The sequence below is a fragment of the Ixodes scapularis genome, unplaced genomic scaffold (assembly GCF_016920785.2).
Source record: "Ixodes scapularis isolate PalLabHiFi unplaced genomic scaffold, ASM1692078v2 ptg002322l_1__unscaffolded, whole genome shotgun sequence".
Lineage (NCBI taxonomy): Eukaryota > Metazoa > Arthropoda > Arachnida > Ixodida > Ixodidae > Ixodes > Ixodes scapularis.
In genome coordinates, this window is record NW_024610240.1 from 181,303 (window position 1) to 200,478 (window position 19,176).

Consider the following 19,176-nt stretch of genomic DNA (forward strand, 5'->3'; position numbering starts at 1 on the left):
TTTTCCGTGAGTTCGATATTGGCAATAATTCGCTGTACGTGGGTTCGTTCTAAACGGGTTTCACTGTATACTTTGCACTAGCCCTAAGTTTTATTAATTTATTAAATCATTATCATATTTACCCTATACTTTTCCCTTCCCCTCACCACAAACGGGGTCCTCCATCATCTCTACCGATCCACAAGGGGTCCTGCGAAAAATCAATGGTTGAGAACCACTGACATAGATTATTCTAAGGCTATCGATAAAGTGCTACATCATAAGCTTCTTCAGAAAGTGATATTCAATAGAGTGCAATCCACTTAAAATGATACCACATATAACAACGTCCTGCTTAAAACAATCAGTTTCTAGAGTCTCAAGACTAGAAACGCTCAGTTTCTAGTCCAGATATAATGATAATCTGTTATAACGATTGAATTTCTGGGTTTTCTCATTATCTTTATAAGTGGACTGTAATACGTCATTAGATAATTGGATTGAAGATTATCTAAAAAGTGGATCACAGTTTGTCTCATACAAGGATGTTCATTCTAGCAATGTCTCGGTTAGTTCCAGTCTGGTGTCCCACAGGGATCGGTTTTAGGACCTCTTGTTTTTACTTTATATTAATGATGTTGCAAATGGTCTTCCAGTTAAAATTCTTTATGCAGATGATTGCGTTCTGTATAACAAAACCAACTCGTTAGAGGACCATGCCTCACTAAACAACTATTTTGTGCAGTGCCCACCTTAACTGTATTAAATATTTTTTTTTTCCTAGAACGCTAGAAAACTGGAACATTATAATTGAACCAGCAAGTTATCTCGAATTTGATAGCTTTCTATTAGAAATGCAGTAGGTTCCTTAGTATAGTCCCTGTGAGTCTACTATTTAAGTGTACAGTGTAGACTGCATATAACGTATGTCGCGGGAGTCGCGAAAATCCGCACTATAAGCGGTACCCCGCTATAACGAAAACATTAATTTTTCAGGCCAAAATGCATGCCATCAGACAACTTACCTTTGTAAAAGAATTTATTTCTATGTTAGATGAAAAATGAAGCTTAGTTTGAGGAAAGTCTTTATTTCACCAGACTAGTACACTTCTCTCTCAAGTGTGTCACACATTTTGAAAGAAATGGGCAACTTTTGCCTGGCGCAGCCTTTTAACGGCTTCGCGGGCTGCGGACGGACGTTGCGAGCGTTCGGGAATGCTAACCCTAATCACTTTTCTCCGGCGATGAAAACGAGTGAAAATTCGCCGCATCCTTTATACGGTACGCGCCAGTAATACCTTCAACTTGAGCACAGGCACGAAATGCTCCAAATAAGAAATCCAGGCGATGTTCGAAAACAAATGTTTAGAAAGCACCACTGTAGTCGAAGTAAACAAGCACGACGACACGGGCGTTTCTGCCACCTTGAGAGTGCCGCCACGACATCGCCGCACGAGTAGGTGGATCTTCCCTTCTAGTACGTGCTGGGTTATCATAGCGACACACAACGAAAATTCACAGTCAAGGATAGCGCTTTTACGCGGAACGATGAACTTCCACTATGCTGTCTACGACGACGATCACAACCGACGCCATGTTCGCGGATAGAAGCCGGCCCGCGACCGGCATGCAACGCACGCGAATACTTCACCTCGACCTGCGGTTGGTCTTTAGTTGCGGTTGTTTCCAACACAGCGGAGGGACGCACACACGCACGCACGTGAACGACACGTGCTAGGGTCCTTCCGTCGCTATGGCAACTGAAGCCTCCCCTCTTCACTTCTCCCCGCTTGCCCCGCGAGTGCTGCTCGCGGCTAGCGCCGTTATCTAGTGTCGGCGCGGTCGGCGGGCTGTTTGAGAAACCGCACTATAACCGGTATTTCCCTTCGCGCGCCTGCATTTTAAGCGGTATGTAATTACATGGAGTTCTATGGTAGGCGAACCGGTGGTTTAAAAAAGCAGTGTTATACCCGGTCCTGCACTATAAGCGGTTACGTTGTAAGTGGTCTATACTGTATGCGATTGTTTTTGTACTCATTTTCAACTATATTGCATTCTTCACGGCTTTCTTAGTTTTGTTCCATGGAGGTTGTACATCTTCCAACAGTTTTTTTTATTTTTCAATGTTTTCTTTCCACTCCTGAGATGACCTCATTGAGGTGGCAGTATTTATGAAAGAAGCCAGATGAAGGAATCCGAGGACCATCAAAGCGAGGTGTGAATGCTGCTTACAATTTCGTACAGAGCTTGCAGGGTGTCCAGGCTCACCACCGACGTGTCGAAATTGTAGATGGCTGGGAAAAGAAGAAATACACAAGCTCCATCATGCTGACATACACCAGGAAGCACAGAATCACTCCCACAGACACCACACACACATTTTTAAAAATGAATTGTCCACTGACTTTTTAGATTTTTTAAAAAAAATTATTATAGTAGTCAAAGGCCTTTATAACAAAGTCCGCAGGACCGACAAGCTTTTCCGTAGAACAACAATGCGACTTATATGCTTTTTTTTACATTAATTCTTGGTGCGATGCAATATTTTTATGTGCCGTGCGCCATCTGTTGTAAAGCACGATAACTATGTAGCCATAGGTGGTGTTGCCTCTTCCAGGAGGCACTGCTGTCATCACATTCTTGTACACTTTTTATAACTGACTCAGGAAGCAAGAAATTTTGTGCCTGCACCGAAGCGGCTCAATGTGGATAGGCAAGAAAGTGAGAATAATACTTTTACAGCATGCGATCGACGTTGCCTAACTGAGCCATGTTCTGTATTCTTTTACCTCAGTCCAGTAAAACTAAAGCGCCGTTCACACTCTTGCGACCGAGTACGACCGAGAAAGACCAGACCGGTTTTTAAGCCTTTTGTGACTTCTTAAGACCGGATGCGATGCAGCGGAGCTGGTCCTAAGAGATCGCAAGAGGCTTAAAAACCGGTCTGGTCTCTCTCGGTCGTACCCGGTCGCAAGAGTGTGAACGGTCCTTAAAAGTTAAAAGGGCTTGTGTACACGCATTGCAGAAAATTTTTTTGCGTCTTAGTTTTTGCTTGACGAGCAGTTATTACCATATTTACTTGCATAATGAACGCACCCCCCACAATGGTTACCAGTATTTGGACTTTTTTTCCCCTCGCGTAATGAACGCATTTCCAATTTTCGGCACCGCGAATCTGGAATTGCATCCAATTTAGCTAGCCACCGAGCCAAGTTTTTTTTGCTGCCAAGCGGTGAGATGAGGCCAAGTCAAGCCAAGCCAAGCTGCTCTCGTAATGGCTGCAAGTGAGTAGTTGCGGAAGTGACCAACCGTGAAACCAAGCGGCGCGCATACTTGATGAAGCTTGAATTGAGGAATAGCCCAGCCCCGGACATTCTTCGCCTATCGGATGCATTGATGTCAACAAACAAGCAGTCGTCCGCCTTCGGACAGTGAAATTGTGGAAGTGGTGAGGACTAAGAACGGCTGCATCGCTCTCCGTGCTGAGTAAGCTTTGTAGGGTGCTTTTCTTTTGGCAAAAGGCATGCCGAAAGTGCTCCAAAAGGTTTGCAATTTATAAAGCATGGTTACTGTGGCGCACCCCCAACCAGCCGTGGGTGTGCCTCCATCAGTGGAGACGTGCCACAGTACCCAGTCATGTCATATCGGCACCTAACATGACATTCGCACGAAGTGAGTAAATGCAAAAATTTTAACTCGCATAATGAATGCACCCCCAAATATGTGTCAGTTTTTCGGGAAAAAAAAAGTGTTCACTTTGCAAGTAAATACAGTACCTGCCATGCTCCAGCCGTGTTGTTACATGTAAAAGGAAGGATTGTGGCTGGTCAACCTTTTAGCAGTACCCAAAAAAGTGTGTCAAGAATTATCTATCTGCTTGCGCGTTGATGCTCGTGTCTCTGACTTGGCATGGGCTAGGTGTTAGTGACCAAATTTCATAATTTAATGTAATTAATTTATTTTTATTTGGTATTTTAATTTAGTAGTTTAATGTAAGGATTTAGGTGATTTATTGAATTACTTTAGGTGTGAATCTTTGGGTCAAAGTGATGAAGAAAAGTATAAAGTTTTAGTTGATAGTCAGCGGTGTGTATGTCTCTGTTTCTCCCTGTCTGTGTTTTGTCCCCATCGTTCTAGGAGGCCCCAACCGTCGCCGCTGCCGCAGAATTTCTCTTCTCTACGCGTGTCACTTGAGAGCAACAATTTACGTCAAATCCGATACTCTTGACCTAGAAAATTCGTAATAGTACCGGTTCATTTTGATTTGTGGGGCACTGCACAGGGTGTCTACCAAGTTGACATTTTCAAATTCCCCGTGTTTTCCAGGTTTTCCCCGAGTACTTTTGCGAAATTCTCTGAATGGCACGGAACTTTGTTTTAGGTCAACATGGGCTGACACCATGTCGCCAGATGCTGTCACTCTTTAAAAAGCATGTTATAAAATAAAAAAGACATAATACAGTTTTAATGGTAACGAATAACTTTTATTAGATTCAAAAAGAAAACAGAACGCAGTGGTTAGTAAAATTCATTGCGAATAAAATATAAAAAAGGTAAACTGAGGTTTACGTGACCCCCCCCCCCCCCTCCCCGTGAGGTCATGTGACCTCACGGTTACGCTGACGGTGACACCGCTCAAGCCGGAAACGGGCACCTAGAGCTGTGCTCCAAAAGAAAAACTGGAGCAATAAGCGGGAAAGAAAAAGGGAAACAAAGATAAGGCGTTCAAAGTGCGATTGCTCAACCCTTGCTGTTAACACACTCCACTTGACATATTTTTTTTTTTCCTTCTTCAATTTTGGGGCTAAGGAGTCACGCAGCGAAAGCGGTGTTTGGGGAAAAGAGCGCACGCGACCGTTCCAACAGCGGGCACTCCTTGCCCTCCCTACGCGCGCGGGTGTCCTTCCCCTTACTTTTGCCATCCTCCACTTTTTTGTTTTTATTGGTTGCTTTTTTAAAATTTTTTATATAGTTGCTTTTTCGCTGCGTATCCCCGCTTGCGCGTATGCTGGCTTGGCGGCCTGCCAGCCCCGCAACCCGAGCTATGTGCTCCCCGCCGGCGCAATTTGACCCCTGAAAAAGCGAAGGACTGCCGTGCTTCGTCTTCGTTCGCTACATCGAGTGTCCCCGCCATGGGAGTTATGGGCGTTCAATACAGAAAAACAATGTGATTTTCTAGGGGACGTTTGGTCTGTTTCATAAAAACGATAATTCGAAAAACACGGGTGCGATATAACCGGGCTCGACTGTACATTTGGCCCATTCCATTGATATCTGAAGAATTTTGGACTGTGAGAATCCATCTGTAACACGTTTAAAAATAAAAAAATAATAATAAAAATTTTTTTTCTCATTGAAACACAAATTCCCTGAGTTTTCCCTGAGATTTTCCAGACTACTCAAAATCCCTGAGAATTCCCGGTTTTCCCAGTTGGTGGACACCCTGAGTGCAATGGCTTCGTTAAACAGAAATATTTGTTAAAAAAGAATTTGTTGTAGCAGTTGAAGAAACATATTCAAAAACATAGGAGATTGGCCGGGGCTTTGTCGTACTTTGCTAAACGGGAGTTTTTGTAAAAGCGTTCGTTATAAAAGCATTTGACTAATTTTTTTAAAGATTTTTTCCCTCTCTCAATTGATTTCCTCGCTTTCCTACGGTGACCCTGTTCCCCCCCTCCATATGCGTCCCTTCCCTCCTCCCCTCTCCTACAGTGCTTTACCCGCTAAATTTATTGGGGAAGCCGCATTGGTGTCGAGCAGGGGTTCTCAAACTGGGTTCCGGGGAACACAGGGGTTCCACGAGCTGGTCTCATGGGTTCCGCAAACACCCAAATTGCAACCCCCCCTCCCCCGCCGCAGGCTGCGCGGCAGGACCATGCAAAGCGCCTTCATCTCACTTTGTACTGACGTCGCGATTGATATGGTGGGGATATATGGGAAGCAACACAAGCGAAACTGCCTACAATTGTGCATCTGTTACTTCTCAGTTGGCAAATATAGAGGGGGGGTTCCGCGGCAGTTTTTGAGGCTTCCTGGGGTTCCGTGAGACCTAAACGTTTGAGAACCCCTGGTGTAGAGCACACATGTCAATTTCCCCACTAAATTAAGCGGGGAAACTGGATGGTGTAACGCTCGTTCGTGACGATTGGTCATGATCTTCTCCTAGAGAACACACTACGTTAGAAGAGTTGAAGAAACTATGCTGCCACAAACACAAAATCGGACTGGACGTCTTCAGACACACAGTGCTCTATACAAGCAGAGTCCCGCTTTGTGAGGACGGGGCCTACCGTTCTCCACATCCGAGATCTCCAGCCGGAGGCTCGAGATGAGGATGCCCACGTTCTGGGAGCGCTTCTGGTCCAGCAGCTTCGCTACCTGCGTGCAAAAGGCATGCAGGGACTCGCTCAGCATGCCTCATCCACATTTCCTCTTCCAACGCTTCTTCCTCCTTTGTTCTCAAGCTCTTCTTTCACGTTTCCTCGTGTCGAGCGTCAAATGTTTTCATAAATTGGCGCGAAAGAAGGTAAATACTGCGAAATGAACGGCTGTCACAGCCTCCTAGTAGTATACTCAAATTTTGAGCTCGAACTAAAAAACCATAAAATTTGTGCGAGTGTTAAAAGAATTTTGCTATAAAGAGATATTGTAGAACATCGTGAATCGGAAGACGGTCGGACAACGAAGCATATTCTAATAAAATTAATTTTTGTATTATTGAAATTAAAAGAAAGCGAAAACAAATCGTGCCCGAAGCGTATAATAATTGTACGCTAAGCCTGGACGCATAGTTTGAAGAAAACATTACATTAGAAATGAAACACAATTGCAGGAATAATAATTGACGTGGGACTCTCACGTTCTGTATTTAGCGGCACCCTAAGTCATCCTCGAAGAGCAGAATCAAGCGCACCATCTCCAAACCGGCACTACTGCAGTCCACGAAGCTGTAAACAACGTTCAGCATACAATACTAGAGTGATCTAATAACTTCTCGCAAGGCCCGAGCCAGAGCCAGTCATTATCACCCTCGGCTGTCGTACCTTCAGTTATTTCACTTTCAATGCCCGCGTGGAGAGTATAATTTTTTTTAATGTTCCAGTCGTCGGAGGGCTCACTCCGATAAACTAACCGTCAATGTCATTAATGTGCACGCTGGTTTGAAAACATCTGTAGCGAACCTGCATACAAAATTATCCAAATAAAAAAAAAAAAAGAATTTGGAACGTTATGGCAGCAGTGTGTGACAAATGACGATGATTACGGTTTTCATGGCACAATGACAATGGAGACCATATTGCGCCAATTCAATATTGTTTAGAATGCATTAAACAAAACAGTTCGAGATAGCAGAATAAAAACTACAACTGATGTAAGTAGCTAGTTTTCCTCAAGTAGTCGAAAACATCGTGAAAAGGCAATAAAGGGAAGTCACTAAGTAAAAGAATGTTCAGCCTTTCCACTGTCGTGATGAAGGAAGACCAGCAGAGCTATACTCAATACACTGCCACAATGCGCACGCGCCCGTTTCCCGCTTCTTCTCGTCCGACACGCCACCAATCGTCGATACGTCTTCGGCGACCCAGAGTCGGTCGCACATGGCGCCAAACGGGTAATCCACAAACTCCCTCTGGAATACGTCGTCGTGCCCGGAAACTGTTCAGCCGGCGTGGAGTGTAGTCGTCGCCGGGCCTCGCGCTTGCGCTTGGCCTCCACGGCACGATCGTCGTTCGTGGCATTGGCCCGCCGGCGCCCTTTACATCGCTGGTTCTGTTCTCGGTGGCGGCTTTCCAGGCAAGCGATGTGCTCTTCTTTGGCAAGGGAATCTGAAGCGCTCGACGCAGTAGAAGCCGTGGCGACAGCGGTTTTGCGGTGGTTACGGACCCATTCGCGCTGCTGCAAACGTCGCCGCTCCTTCCGCAGCCAGTCTTCTTTCCCCAAAAGGGCGCGCGGCCGATCCATCCTAAGTCCAAACCGAAACTAATAAGAGCGTAGGAAACAGCGCACAAAACAGACAAGGACGAAGAAGCACATGTGACAAGCGCTGCGCTCGTTACGTGTGCTTCTTTGTCATCGTCCGTTTTTCGAGCCCTTTCCTACGATGAATTCCCACCTATCCATTCTTCAATGAATTCCCACCGCCAAACTATCCATTCTTCTACGATAGCTGGAAAGGTTGGCGCCATCTACGAGCAACGGCGAAAACCATACTGGTTGTGTGCTTGTCGCCGTCGCTGTCCAGAGGCGTTTTTGTCGACACTTTTTTTGTACCGGACACGATCCTTGGGTACCTAGCCCTTAACAGCTCCGCTGTAAAACATTGGATGAAAGGGAAGATGACCTCTAAAAAGTTAAGGGAAGCTATGCTGGTGCAATCGATGGTCAAATGGGCAATGCCATAAAATGTGCAACACTTTCCCCACAATTGGCACAGAGCTTCACATTTTCGCCAGGAAGAAGGTGCAAGTGCGTCAAGTGTGCGTGGCCAATCCTCAGGCAGTAGGGCAGAACACTGCATTTCCTGTGAAACAAGCTCTTTCACAGTGCCCAAATGGGCTTAATGACACTAAGTTTATTGTCGCATTCCCTGTCCCACTGTACCTGCCACGATATCGAGAGTGATTTCTTCAAAGTCAAATTCGGGGGTTTTACGAGCCCAACCAACGAAGGGCATCTGGCACACTCCAGCGGACGAATGAGGATTAATTTCGACCACCTGGGGACCTTTCACGTGCAACCGAAAGGTTGGTTACATGGTGCCTTCTCCGCAATATTCCGTCGTCATATTGCAAGCCCCTCGACAGGTATTCGAGCCGGCCACTTGGGGATCCGTAGGCCGGTGCTTTGCACCTCGGAGCCACCGAGGCGGCAATAATTTCTTCAAAAGCAGTTTCAAATTTTAATGAAGTAAGCCACGAGCTGCTATTACATCCTTGGAAGATGCAGCCAATCTATTGGAACTTTCCATGCTAGGAAAAGTCCGGCAGCTTTTTGAAGATGGCAATATTCTGGCAGCTAAGGTGCCAAATAAATAGTACACGCAAACATTTGTCACTCGCATAGCAGCCACAGCCCCAACACTAAAATGTTCGCCGAAAGGTACAAATTGGAAGAGCTGCAGAGAGGACTTTTCAGGCTAGGAAAGGTCTGGCAGCCTTTTGAAGATAGCAACATTCTGGCAACTGCAGATAGTAGACAGATACATATTCGTCAGAATCACGTAAAAGCCACACCCCTAAACTCTACAAAAAAAATTACAGATTCTCCACGCGGTGAATGATGTTGATTGGGGCGAAGCTCTGGTGGTGCTGATACGCTAAGCTGCAGCATGCCGAGCCTATCGTTCGTTTTCATCCATGTCAGAAAGAGAATGTGTGGTATGGAACGTGGTTATATAAGCATTCGAGCATTTGACCGCAGCGCCCTCTCGTCTATAAACGTTGAGCCAATGCATGCAAAGTTTAACGCAATTATATACGAATTTGACCACAGCGCCCTTTCCTGTATAGACGTTGAGCAGCTACATGCAACGTTTCATCCATGACATCCCCAGCTCTTGAGTTACTACCACATCTCAGAGCCCCCTACTCGTCCCGCAGTCGTGACAGAGTGGTTAAGGCGATGGACTAGAAATCCATTGGGGTCTCCCCGCACAGGTTCGAATCCTGTCGACTGCGCAAACATTTCTTTTCTCTTTTTTTTTTTTCCTTACACGAGCACGATCCTGAGCACGAGCACCAGCAAGATCGATGTGAGCACGGATGCCGGACAGATAAGACTAAAATAAGACTAAACCCTAAGAAGCTTCACCCCTAAAAGGAAACAAACAATCCGACGACGACGGTCACCCGGTCTTCAAAAAGTGCCTCCCCCAAAGCACAAGATATATGTAGGTGTGGAGCAGCTGCCAGATAATCCCCAACTCGCCTTGATTGCCACCGGCTCTTCAATGATTGGTTCCTCAATGATTAGTTAGTGGTTGCATGTCGCAGGTCTAGTTTCCTACGCATGCTTTTAAGGTAATTTTCCAAGTGTGCAGAGCCATGTACAACTTGCCACTTGCACTACGTGTCTTGCAGAGGCCTATCTTCGTCATTGAGCCTACTTTCGTGCCTCAACGTTGTCAAGTACAGTTTCACGAATACATCGAAATTGAGAGATCTCTGGCACGGTGTTGACGCCAGCGTTCGACGTAAGAGCAGGTGCACCGGACGGAGAGCGCACGCAGAGAGATGCCATTGCAACAAACTTGTTTTTTTGGTAGTTTTTTTTTTTTTTTTAGCTGTACCATCTGGACGGCAGGGACGCCGTCGGAATAGGATACCGAGGCACACAGCCATTGGAAGTTTATCCGGTCGATCGCGTCGCAGCGTTCGTCGTGCTGTGTGTCTACACCTACATATATCTTGCATCATAGCCCGGGCCATGCCCAAAGCAGCGGAGAACAAGGCAGCGACCCCCACCTCCTTGGCCTGCGCAGCCTTGACCTTGGCAGCAACCTTCTTCTCCTGCACCTGGCGTGAAAAGAGGTTGGTGAACTCGTCCCAGTCAGCCGGCTGGGCCTCCTCCAGGCACTCCCACAGGGTACGGGGCCTGCGCCAGGCGGGACCCCCGCGTCAACAGCCTCTCCGGCCGGCGCATGCCCGCAGCCCCGAGGTACGGTGCCGGAAACATCTCCGATAGGAGCGCTTAGCCTCCTTTCGCCTCCAAGGCGATCCCAAATGCCAACAAATGACTCGGCAAAAGGCAGTCCCAACGGTAGGTGCTAGGAGTCCCGGCAAAAAGTAAGAGTGGCGAACAGTAGAACGAGCGTCTGCCACATCAGCAGCCGCCGCTCCGACATTGGCGGGGCTGCGACGTCGCCGAGGCAGCGCTTTTTGGGACGTGGTGAACGCGCCCGTTTGAGATGTGTTGCGGGCACCGTACCAACAGTACTGCGCGAGACACAGCTTGGTCTTCCGCATTAATAGCTTTAAAAGCTGCCACGCGCGTAGCCCAGTCTCTGGCGTCTTGACCTCGTGTTCCGCTTCACCATAACACCGTTCCTTTAAGGTACAAAAATTTCCCAATAACTATAACAATGCGGGAGTCTGGTCAAAGTCCTACGTGTCCGAATGACAGAACCCAGGGTAATTCGCGCAAAAATGTGCGACGGTTATTGTATGCAAGGCCGGGCGTGGGTGGGTTAACCCAGTTTAATGAGCGGTGATGCCACTCCCCTTACAAATATCATGAATGAGTTTCATTTGAGTTTCTAATGTATTCTACAAGAATAGACTAGAAACTCAATTGAAACTCACTGACAATTTTTGTAAGGGTCACCAAACAAGTATGAGTGCATTCAATCCCAACGGTCTTCGAAGCCGGATTCACTTCCCTCCGGTTTAACCGAATAATCCGGTTCCACAGGTATTTGTGTGGCCTACTCTCGAGCGAATCTTCGGTTTCTGTACACTGTAGTGGCACTAACCACGCATCCGCTACGGCCCATGACGACCGAGGATATTAGAGGTAGGGTGTCCGGAGCAGATCTCCAGCCAGCACGTTCACGGAGCCCTCAAAAGTGGTTTCTCGATCTACGCCCGTCCTAAAAGTGTCGCAGCGGGGGAAGCGGGCATAGCAGGCACTCTCCCCGGTCGTTCTGCAGCCGGACTGGGAAGCCGAAATGGACGCGAGATGGCGACCCTCGCCCGACCGCCGGGACGGTGAAGTTCGACGGCTACCGCGACGCGTTGCAACTTGGAGACCGCTTTGGAGGGGACGGCGAAGAAGCGGGGAACTCACTCTCCGTCGTCGGAGGCCGGCCGCTCGGGAATGGGAGCCGGGGACACCACCTGGATCCGAGTCCAGTAGAGCGGCTTCATCGGGGACTTGGGGTTCACCGGTTGCTTGCGTGCTGTGTGCATTCCCAACGTCCACACTCTCTTCTGTTCCAACCATTCTCAAACGCAGCAAAGGCACGAGCGACGGACCGCTACGCATGCACCCACCCCTGCCAATTATAACTCCTTAAGAGTTTTTGTTTTTTGGGGAATTTCTGACCCTCAACCGCCTACCGCCTAATTGTTGTCTTCAAAACCAATTTCGTTACCTTCAAAATCAAATTTCTGTTGACAAATGGAACGGGAGCATTCTGCCATCTGTTGGCAGAACTGCAAACAAAGTCACGAGCAAGCCTGGGTCTTCTAAAACGGTTGGGTCTTCTAAAAAGGTTGAGTGCTTGAACTGGAGAGAGCAGACAAGATATACTTGTGCCGCTTTGGGAAGGGCTTCGTGTTGACGAGGTGGGCTCGTCCAAAACGGCCGAGCGGTTAATGCTGTAAACGCATAACTGCCACCCAGCTTCGGAAGCGCTAGAGGCCGAGGCGAGGCTTGGTGCGAGGCTCTGCACATGCAGCGGGGGAAAAGCTTCCCTCTCTCTTCAATTCACTTGAAACGACTGCATTGGGATCAAGCAAGCATACACGCAAGAACCACCAAGTCAGCTTCAATTTAATCACACTGCCAAGTACAGTGCAATCCACTTATAACAATACCACATATTGCACGAACGAGAAGGAAAGCTTCTCCGTTCATCTACAAGGTTATTCTTACCCTGAGTGTAAAAGATAAGGAGGCCGGAATAACCTTGCCTAGTCGGTCTGGCCCTAGCTCACTCCCCAACTTTCTAGGTCCAATATCCAAGAGGCCAAGTGTACTAGACAAGGAGTTGAGCGCGATTTTGCCAACTCGTTTGCTCTCACGCTAGCCAGCTGTCGTGCCAACACACCGACACTCAGTGCTGCTTTCTCGACGTTTGTCTTTTCTGTTGTTTTCGGTGCAAGTTCGCCTTTAAACCTTTATATCCGGTTCATTATTCGTCGTCTCATCTTCATCCGCGACGTTTCTAATGATGTACAGCTTCTAACGATCGGCTTCTAGACTTTATAGACTATAAACAATCAATTTCTAGTCCAGATACAACGATAATCGGTTATAACGATTGAATTTTCAGGTTTTCATTATCCTTATAAGTGGATTGCACTGTATATAAAACAGACCGTAGGCACATCTACAAAATATAAATACGACAGTCGAACCCGGATATATCAAATTCAAAGGGGATCACAAAATAGTCTGATACATCAATGTAAAAAAATGTGTTCAACTCAAATTGAAATCTTCGCTTGTCCCTCATTAAAACATAGTTCGGGAAAACCACGAGCGCCGCCGCTCGCACCTCGCCGCGCTTACGTGCGCGTGTGGCCGCTACCTCATTGGCATGGGCCAGAGAACGCGAAAATAATAAATTATAAAAATGGATGTTTGAAGAAAAAAATTATAAAAAAGCACTTCTCTTTATTCATAGATAAAAGTCAAACAAGCGTAAAAAAATGGTGCGAAATAAAAAAACAATTATAAAAAGCAAAAAAAAAAAAAAGAAACAGCAAAACGAAAAGATAAACAAGGCGCTGGAAGCATGATTGCATTCTCTTTATTTGGGAGAAGTGCCGTTTTTCCCCTCTTTCGCTGCCCGCAGCCGGAGCTAGACTGACTGGCCTTGCACAGCCTCCAAGTGCGCAAACCGATCGCAAGCGCAGCGACGGCTGCATTCAGGGAAAGCCTACCTACCAGGAGCGCGGTTCTAGAGGGTGATTCAAGGAGACGCCAGGCTCTTTAAATCTACCGCAAAATTCAGTTTCTTAACCTATCGCGCTACGACTTTGTGCAGCATTGCCCACAGATGGTGCATTTTTTTTTTTTTGTAAAATTTGCAAAGAGCGAACTTACCTGAGGAAAAAGTAAAGAAAGAAAAAGGCTTAGCTCCTATGGAAACGCAGCGCAGCCACCGATCTTCAAACAACACGGCGCCGTTTGCACGGGAGACATGAGATGGTGCAAGCGGTCGCGACGCCAACTGCCACCAACAAACGAGCAGACGACGCTGACAGCCGGCATCTTTAGCAGACAAGGAACTGCAGTTCCTTGTTGTTACCGAGCCTGTTTTTGTTTCTACGACTGTCACCGCCTGCAGAACGCGCACCGCTCTTGAGTTCAGAAGATTGTCTGCTAAATACGCCGGCTCTCGGCGCCGTATGCTCGTTCTTTGGCGGCGTTTGTTGCGCCATCTCTTGTCTCCCGTGCGAAACGGCGCCGTGTTGTTTGCAGACCAGTGGCGTCGCTGCGTTTCCATAGGAGCTAAGCCTTTTTCTTTCTTCACTTTTTCCCCAGGTAAGTTTGCTCTTTGCATATTTCTTAAAAAGAATGCACCATCTGTGGGCAACGCTGCACAAAGTTGTAGCACGATAGGTTAAGAAACTGAATTTTGCGGTCGATTTAAAGAGCCTGGCGTCTCCTTGAATCACCCTGTGTGTATCCTATGTAACGGGTGGGAGAGTTCAATACAGATGCACGAGGCTCCTATACTTTTACCTGGGATTCTTGAGGGGATGTCTTTACTGCTCAACACTGACGACGATTCGAAATACCCGGGTTCAATACAATTGGGCTCCGACTTTATAAGTGCCAACCAATGAAAGCGTGATGCATGTACCGTATTTACTCAAGTAATAACCGCACTGTTTATGAAGAAAACCTGAGGGTTCGCTTTTCCGCGGAGCACACGGATTGCCAATCACAATGATCGACGGCATGATTCCAGCGGTTTACAGGACAGAGATAACGTCTTCGCGCAAAGATACCATCTGCGAAGGTTGCATTTGTAAGGACACTCGTGTTCTTCATCTGATTATTCGCTATCTTATTTACACGCAACGTGATGATTGGTTGCATATGAGCTTTGCGGGAAAGTAGACAAAAGGGCCTTGTTCATAAATAGTGCGGCTATTACTCGATTAAATACGGTAACACGTATGCACTATGTCCCAGACTGCAATATTTTCCCCCAATTCAAAAAATTTCCCCCGACCTACCCGGGCCAACAAAATTCCAACTAGTACCCCAAGTATGCTTTTCTGGCAGGCACCCCTAGCCAATACTCCCTTTTCAAAACTCCATCAAGCAACGTTGGTGCCCTCTAAGGCTCGCAGTGTCTGACTGGATCAGAGTTGGTGCCGACACAAGCCGAGTTGACACCCAACGCTGAGGCAGCCCTTGCGTTTGACACACGCTCCGAGTGTGTGCCCAAACAATAGCAGACTCTGATGACTAAAAGACGTGCACCTTTGAAAAAGGTCTAGTAGTCTTCGTTAAACAATTAATTGGCCTCCTTCCAAGCGGGGCCCGTCCTCACCGCTCAGGTATGCGTTGTACCAGCCTCCCGCCGGTGGAGTGGGCATCGGAACGGGGCCTTGTCCCGGAGGAGGTGGCGGTGGGGGCGGAGCCTGGAGCGCCCCAGTGGGAGGGGCCACGGGCGGAGGGGGTGGGGCTGGGGGGGCCACGCACGGGACACCCGTTGGAGGTGGAGGTGGAGGCGGTGGAGGAGGAGGGATGCTGCCCACGGAAGGGCACGGCGGGGGTGGGGGAGGAGGAGGAGGAGGAGGAGGAGGTGGAGGAGGAGGAGGAGGTGGGGGTGGTGGAGGGGGAGGGGCATGCACCGGAACAATGTCATCCTTGTTCTTCGTTGTTGTCGTTGTGGAAACCTGAGGAAAACCAAACATTCTGCATACAGTTCAAATTCAATTTTATTAAACACCATTTTAACGAACTTCAGATTTAATTGCAAGCAAATTCTAATTCCCCCAGAAGTTCCCATAGTGCTCAATGCTTTTATGAAAATGAAGTAGCAAAATAAATTTAATTGTCAGTCCCAATTTAATGAAGCATTCCCAGAAAACGACATGTGCAAAAAGGGGTAATTTAGAATGTATTTTCTTTAAAATACCACAAAATTCGTTGCTTCTGTGCAAGCAACAAGGTTGCCGTCCGTGACGCAGTGCCACTCCGCTGAGCTGTGTTTGTCCTCCTCCTAGTACTCTGTCGTGCCACTCCATCAAGTTGATGAAAAGGGAACAACCCGATGGCGGTACTTCTGACAAGGCATGCCTGCGTCAACATATGCAGAATTGTCATATTAACGTGAAACTTTCTTTGGCTAGGTGTTCGGCATTCTGTGAAGCCCAAAACTGAAGCCTGGATAAAAGCATGTCCGCGAGGCTCGGCACTGATTGCTAGAAGACGAGTGAGGTTCTCAATGCCGACTGGTTAATGGGGAGGTCATGGTGGCTTACCTGCTTCGAGAGGTTGCAACCCCCGCGAGGAAATTATTGATCCCTTCTTGAAAATGAGGCAAGGTGAAAATAAAATCTTATTGGTGCCATTACTGCACCCCATTTTGATTACATTTTTATTTATAAGAGGTTTTTCTTTTTTTTCTAGACCGGTAGATTAACGTTTTTTAGGGTGCTCCGCATATTTTTGTTCCGCCGGGCTGAAGTGGCAATTGCTGGTCTTCGGGTCGTTGACCCCTTCGTGCATGCAAATAAACCAATCCTTGTCTGTTTTTTCGAGTTAGGCGGATTATCTATGACTAGCAGATTATATAATGCTTTTGCACAGTTCCCGAAAGGCGTATAAATGGAGTTCCACTGGAAGACCCAGAGCGCCCTAATCCAAGTTCCCCTGCTGCGACATGCACGTCATAGCGACGACAGCTCGACGCTGCTGTAATTCACCATCATTGTGGTGTCGTCGTTTCTGCACTGCCTCTCGAGCATGATTCTCAAGATTTTCTTTTGCTTTCAAATTTTGAAACTTTCCGAGGCACAGCGTGCAAATTCATCCGCGTGCCGTATGTGTGCGACAGATTTTTACTACAGCCAACACTCTCGCAGTCAAGGTGGGAAGCAACGTTCAATGGCAGAGCGTCCCCACCCCTGCAGGCGCTTGTAGCCTTTCGCCCGCACCGGAGGCTCGCGAAACGCCCTGGTGTTTCCGAGGTAAAAAGCTCTCATTTACTCAAATTTGTCCCGTCGATAGCACGGTTGGTAGAGCGCTCGACTGTACAGAAACAAATTGCCGCCATCCATATACTGCTGGGATTTCGAATCCGGCTCGACGAACAGAAACTTTTGAGTTGTAAACTCCGTGGCGGCAATGGCGGCTATCGACGACGTAGCCGACGACATTGCCGGGAGTTTCTGCGGAGAGACCGCGCAATCCCCCGGGGAGGTCCCCACCAAGAGCCGTCGCCGTAAAAGTTGCGGTCCCTCATAAAGAGGCCGCGTCACTGACCGGACGGCATCTCTTTTGGATGCCTCCAGCAGGAGCTCTTTGCCTCTCACCCCACTCTGGCCATTTGCACGAGGCTCCCAAGATGCCCGAGCATTACCGCAAGCTCGTCAAAAGGAGGACAAAGTTCTTTCGGGACTTCCAGGTAAAAGGCACACATTGTTCAGTCGTTCGTATCACTGCATCAAATATTCGTCCACGAACACATACTATTTGTAATATTCCGAGACAACGCCCGGCCCCACTGTCCACGGATGGGTTATTTACGATCTTTACATTTTCTTTTTTGTAAGCACGGAAATGCTTTTGCTTGTCAACAAAACAAAGCTTAATTCCATTATCTCATTCGTTTTTTTGTTCTTTTCCCACTAACGTCCTCGGACTTCGGGGTTATGCGTAACTACAAAAATGCGTAAACAAAGTTTCCGCGACTACATAGTTTTTTTGGTTTTTTTTTGTGTTTTGTTTTTTTTCTTAGTTTCCCCATAACCTTACGGTCCACGACCACGACGTTTGGGGACGACGGGTGTTCGCGGATTGTGGGATCTGCAGTTGGGGTACCCTAAGCGGTGGGCGACCCCCCCGGAATATTACGGTAAATAAATCATTCAATAAGTTAATGCACGAGCGATGAAAAATGAATGATCAAACACTTATAAAAGAACCAATCATTCCGGAAATAAATGAGCGGATAAAATGACCGATCGTCGACGAGAAAAATGAGGTGCCACCCACCGGTCGAAGGACGTCCTCGGTCTGAGAAACGGTGTCGATCCGCTCGACCGGCGCCGCCGTCTGCGACTCCTTGGCTACGCGTTGGGCCTCCTCCGTCTGAACGCCGGCCACGGAGAGACACCACTGCACCTGCAGGAGCAGAGGGCCAAGAGACACGCACGAGCTCATTGATGGAGCAGTGCAGAAGCTGCAGAAATACTCATTGGCATCTACAACAGTACCAGACATACCACAAAGACCAAGGCCCCACAACGTTAAAAGAAATGGATGAAGAAAGAATAAAACAATTAAAACAGGGACAACACAACCACAGCCTTCAACGAGCAACAGACCAGTAAACTTTCAACAGCGAGCATCCGACTATACCCAGGAAGAGAAGGGGGAGAAGGGAAGATAAGAAAATGCGAAAACGGCTGCTCGCTGTTGAAAGTTTACTCGTCTGTTGCCAGTTGAAAGATGTGGTTGTGTTGTCTCTGTTTTAATTGTTTTAATCTTTCTTCATCCATGGCTTAAACCAACACACTCTTCTACCAAGCATAGTTAAAAGGAAGACTGCTTCGGAGTGATATTGTTTCGATGCGATTGTAGGTCGACCCATCTTTCAATTTTCCAAGTCTGAATTTAGTGGGTCAACTTATAATCGAAACTGAAGCACCCCACCTCCGAGAATACCCCAATTTGCTACGGGGTTCAGCCGACCGACTGCAGCATCGTGCCATTTTGGGCGCTCGTTTTACCAGTTATTTTTGTTCTGTACAAATGGGTATCGAGATTCGCATATAGACATGAAACGTAAAGAATGCAGCGAACAATGCGCTTTACGGCGGCCATACAGCCAAGCGTGGCCCCAAGTCCTGGGGGATATGACGGTGGCAATCTGTTTGGCTAAAGACGTCTACCGAACAGATTGTTTCGTCAACAGTTAATTTCATCCAAAGGCTTCACACATTCGCTTCATCGACGGTGTATTGACAAAACAAATGCTACGTTTTCTCAAAAAAGTCTTTCGTTCACATCGCCCCAACCGGCGGCATCCGGACAATAATTCAGATTAAGGCTAGAAGCTCGGGCCCGAGGCCTATATTATATTTTGCCCAACATGGCGCAGCCTCCCTAAAAGCCTAGGATTAGGCTCGCCATTCTGGTTTTGCTTTGTTGAAACCGAATGGGTAAGTTCTGGCGTGCTTCCAGCGAACGAATTGATTGGAGTCACTTGGTTTAAGTTTTGTGTTTGTAACACGAGCTGCCAAGAGGTGGCTAAAGTGTCCGAGATGCCTTCGCCTTTCTACCCGC

General features: G+C 47.4%; 1 protein-coding gene across 3 annotated transcripts in view; it reads right to left on the bottom strand.

Annotated features, from left to right (window-relative positions):
* LOC8039581 (formin-2) overlaps nt 1-19,176 on the bottom strand; it is a 107,468-nt gene that overhangs the window by 58,744 nt on the left and 29,548 nt on the right. For all 3 annotated transcript variants that reach the window (XM_040215434.2, XM_040215436.3, XM_040215435.2), the window contains 6 exons: nt 17,884-18,012; nt 15,212-15,560; nt 11,764-11,875; nt 10,443-10,572; nt 6,270-6,357; nt 2,212-2,273 (listed from right to left, as the gene is read on the bottom strand). In XM_040215434.2, the coding sequence (XP_040071368.1) occupies nt 2,212-2,273; nt 6,270-6,357; nt 10,443-10,572; nt 11,764-11,875; nt 15,212-15,560; nt 17,884-18,012 (870 nt within the window). The remainder of the gene's footprint in view (nt 1-2,211; nt 2,274-6,269; nt 6,358-10,442; nt 10,573-11,763; nt 11,876-15,211; nt 15,561-17,883; nt 18,013-19,176) is intronic.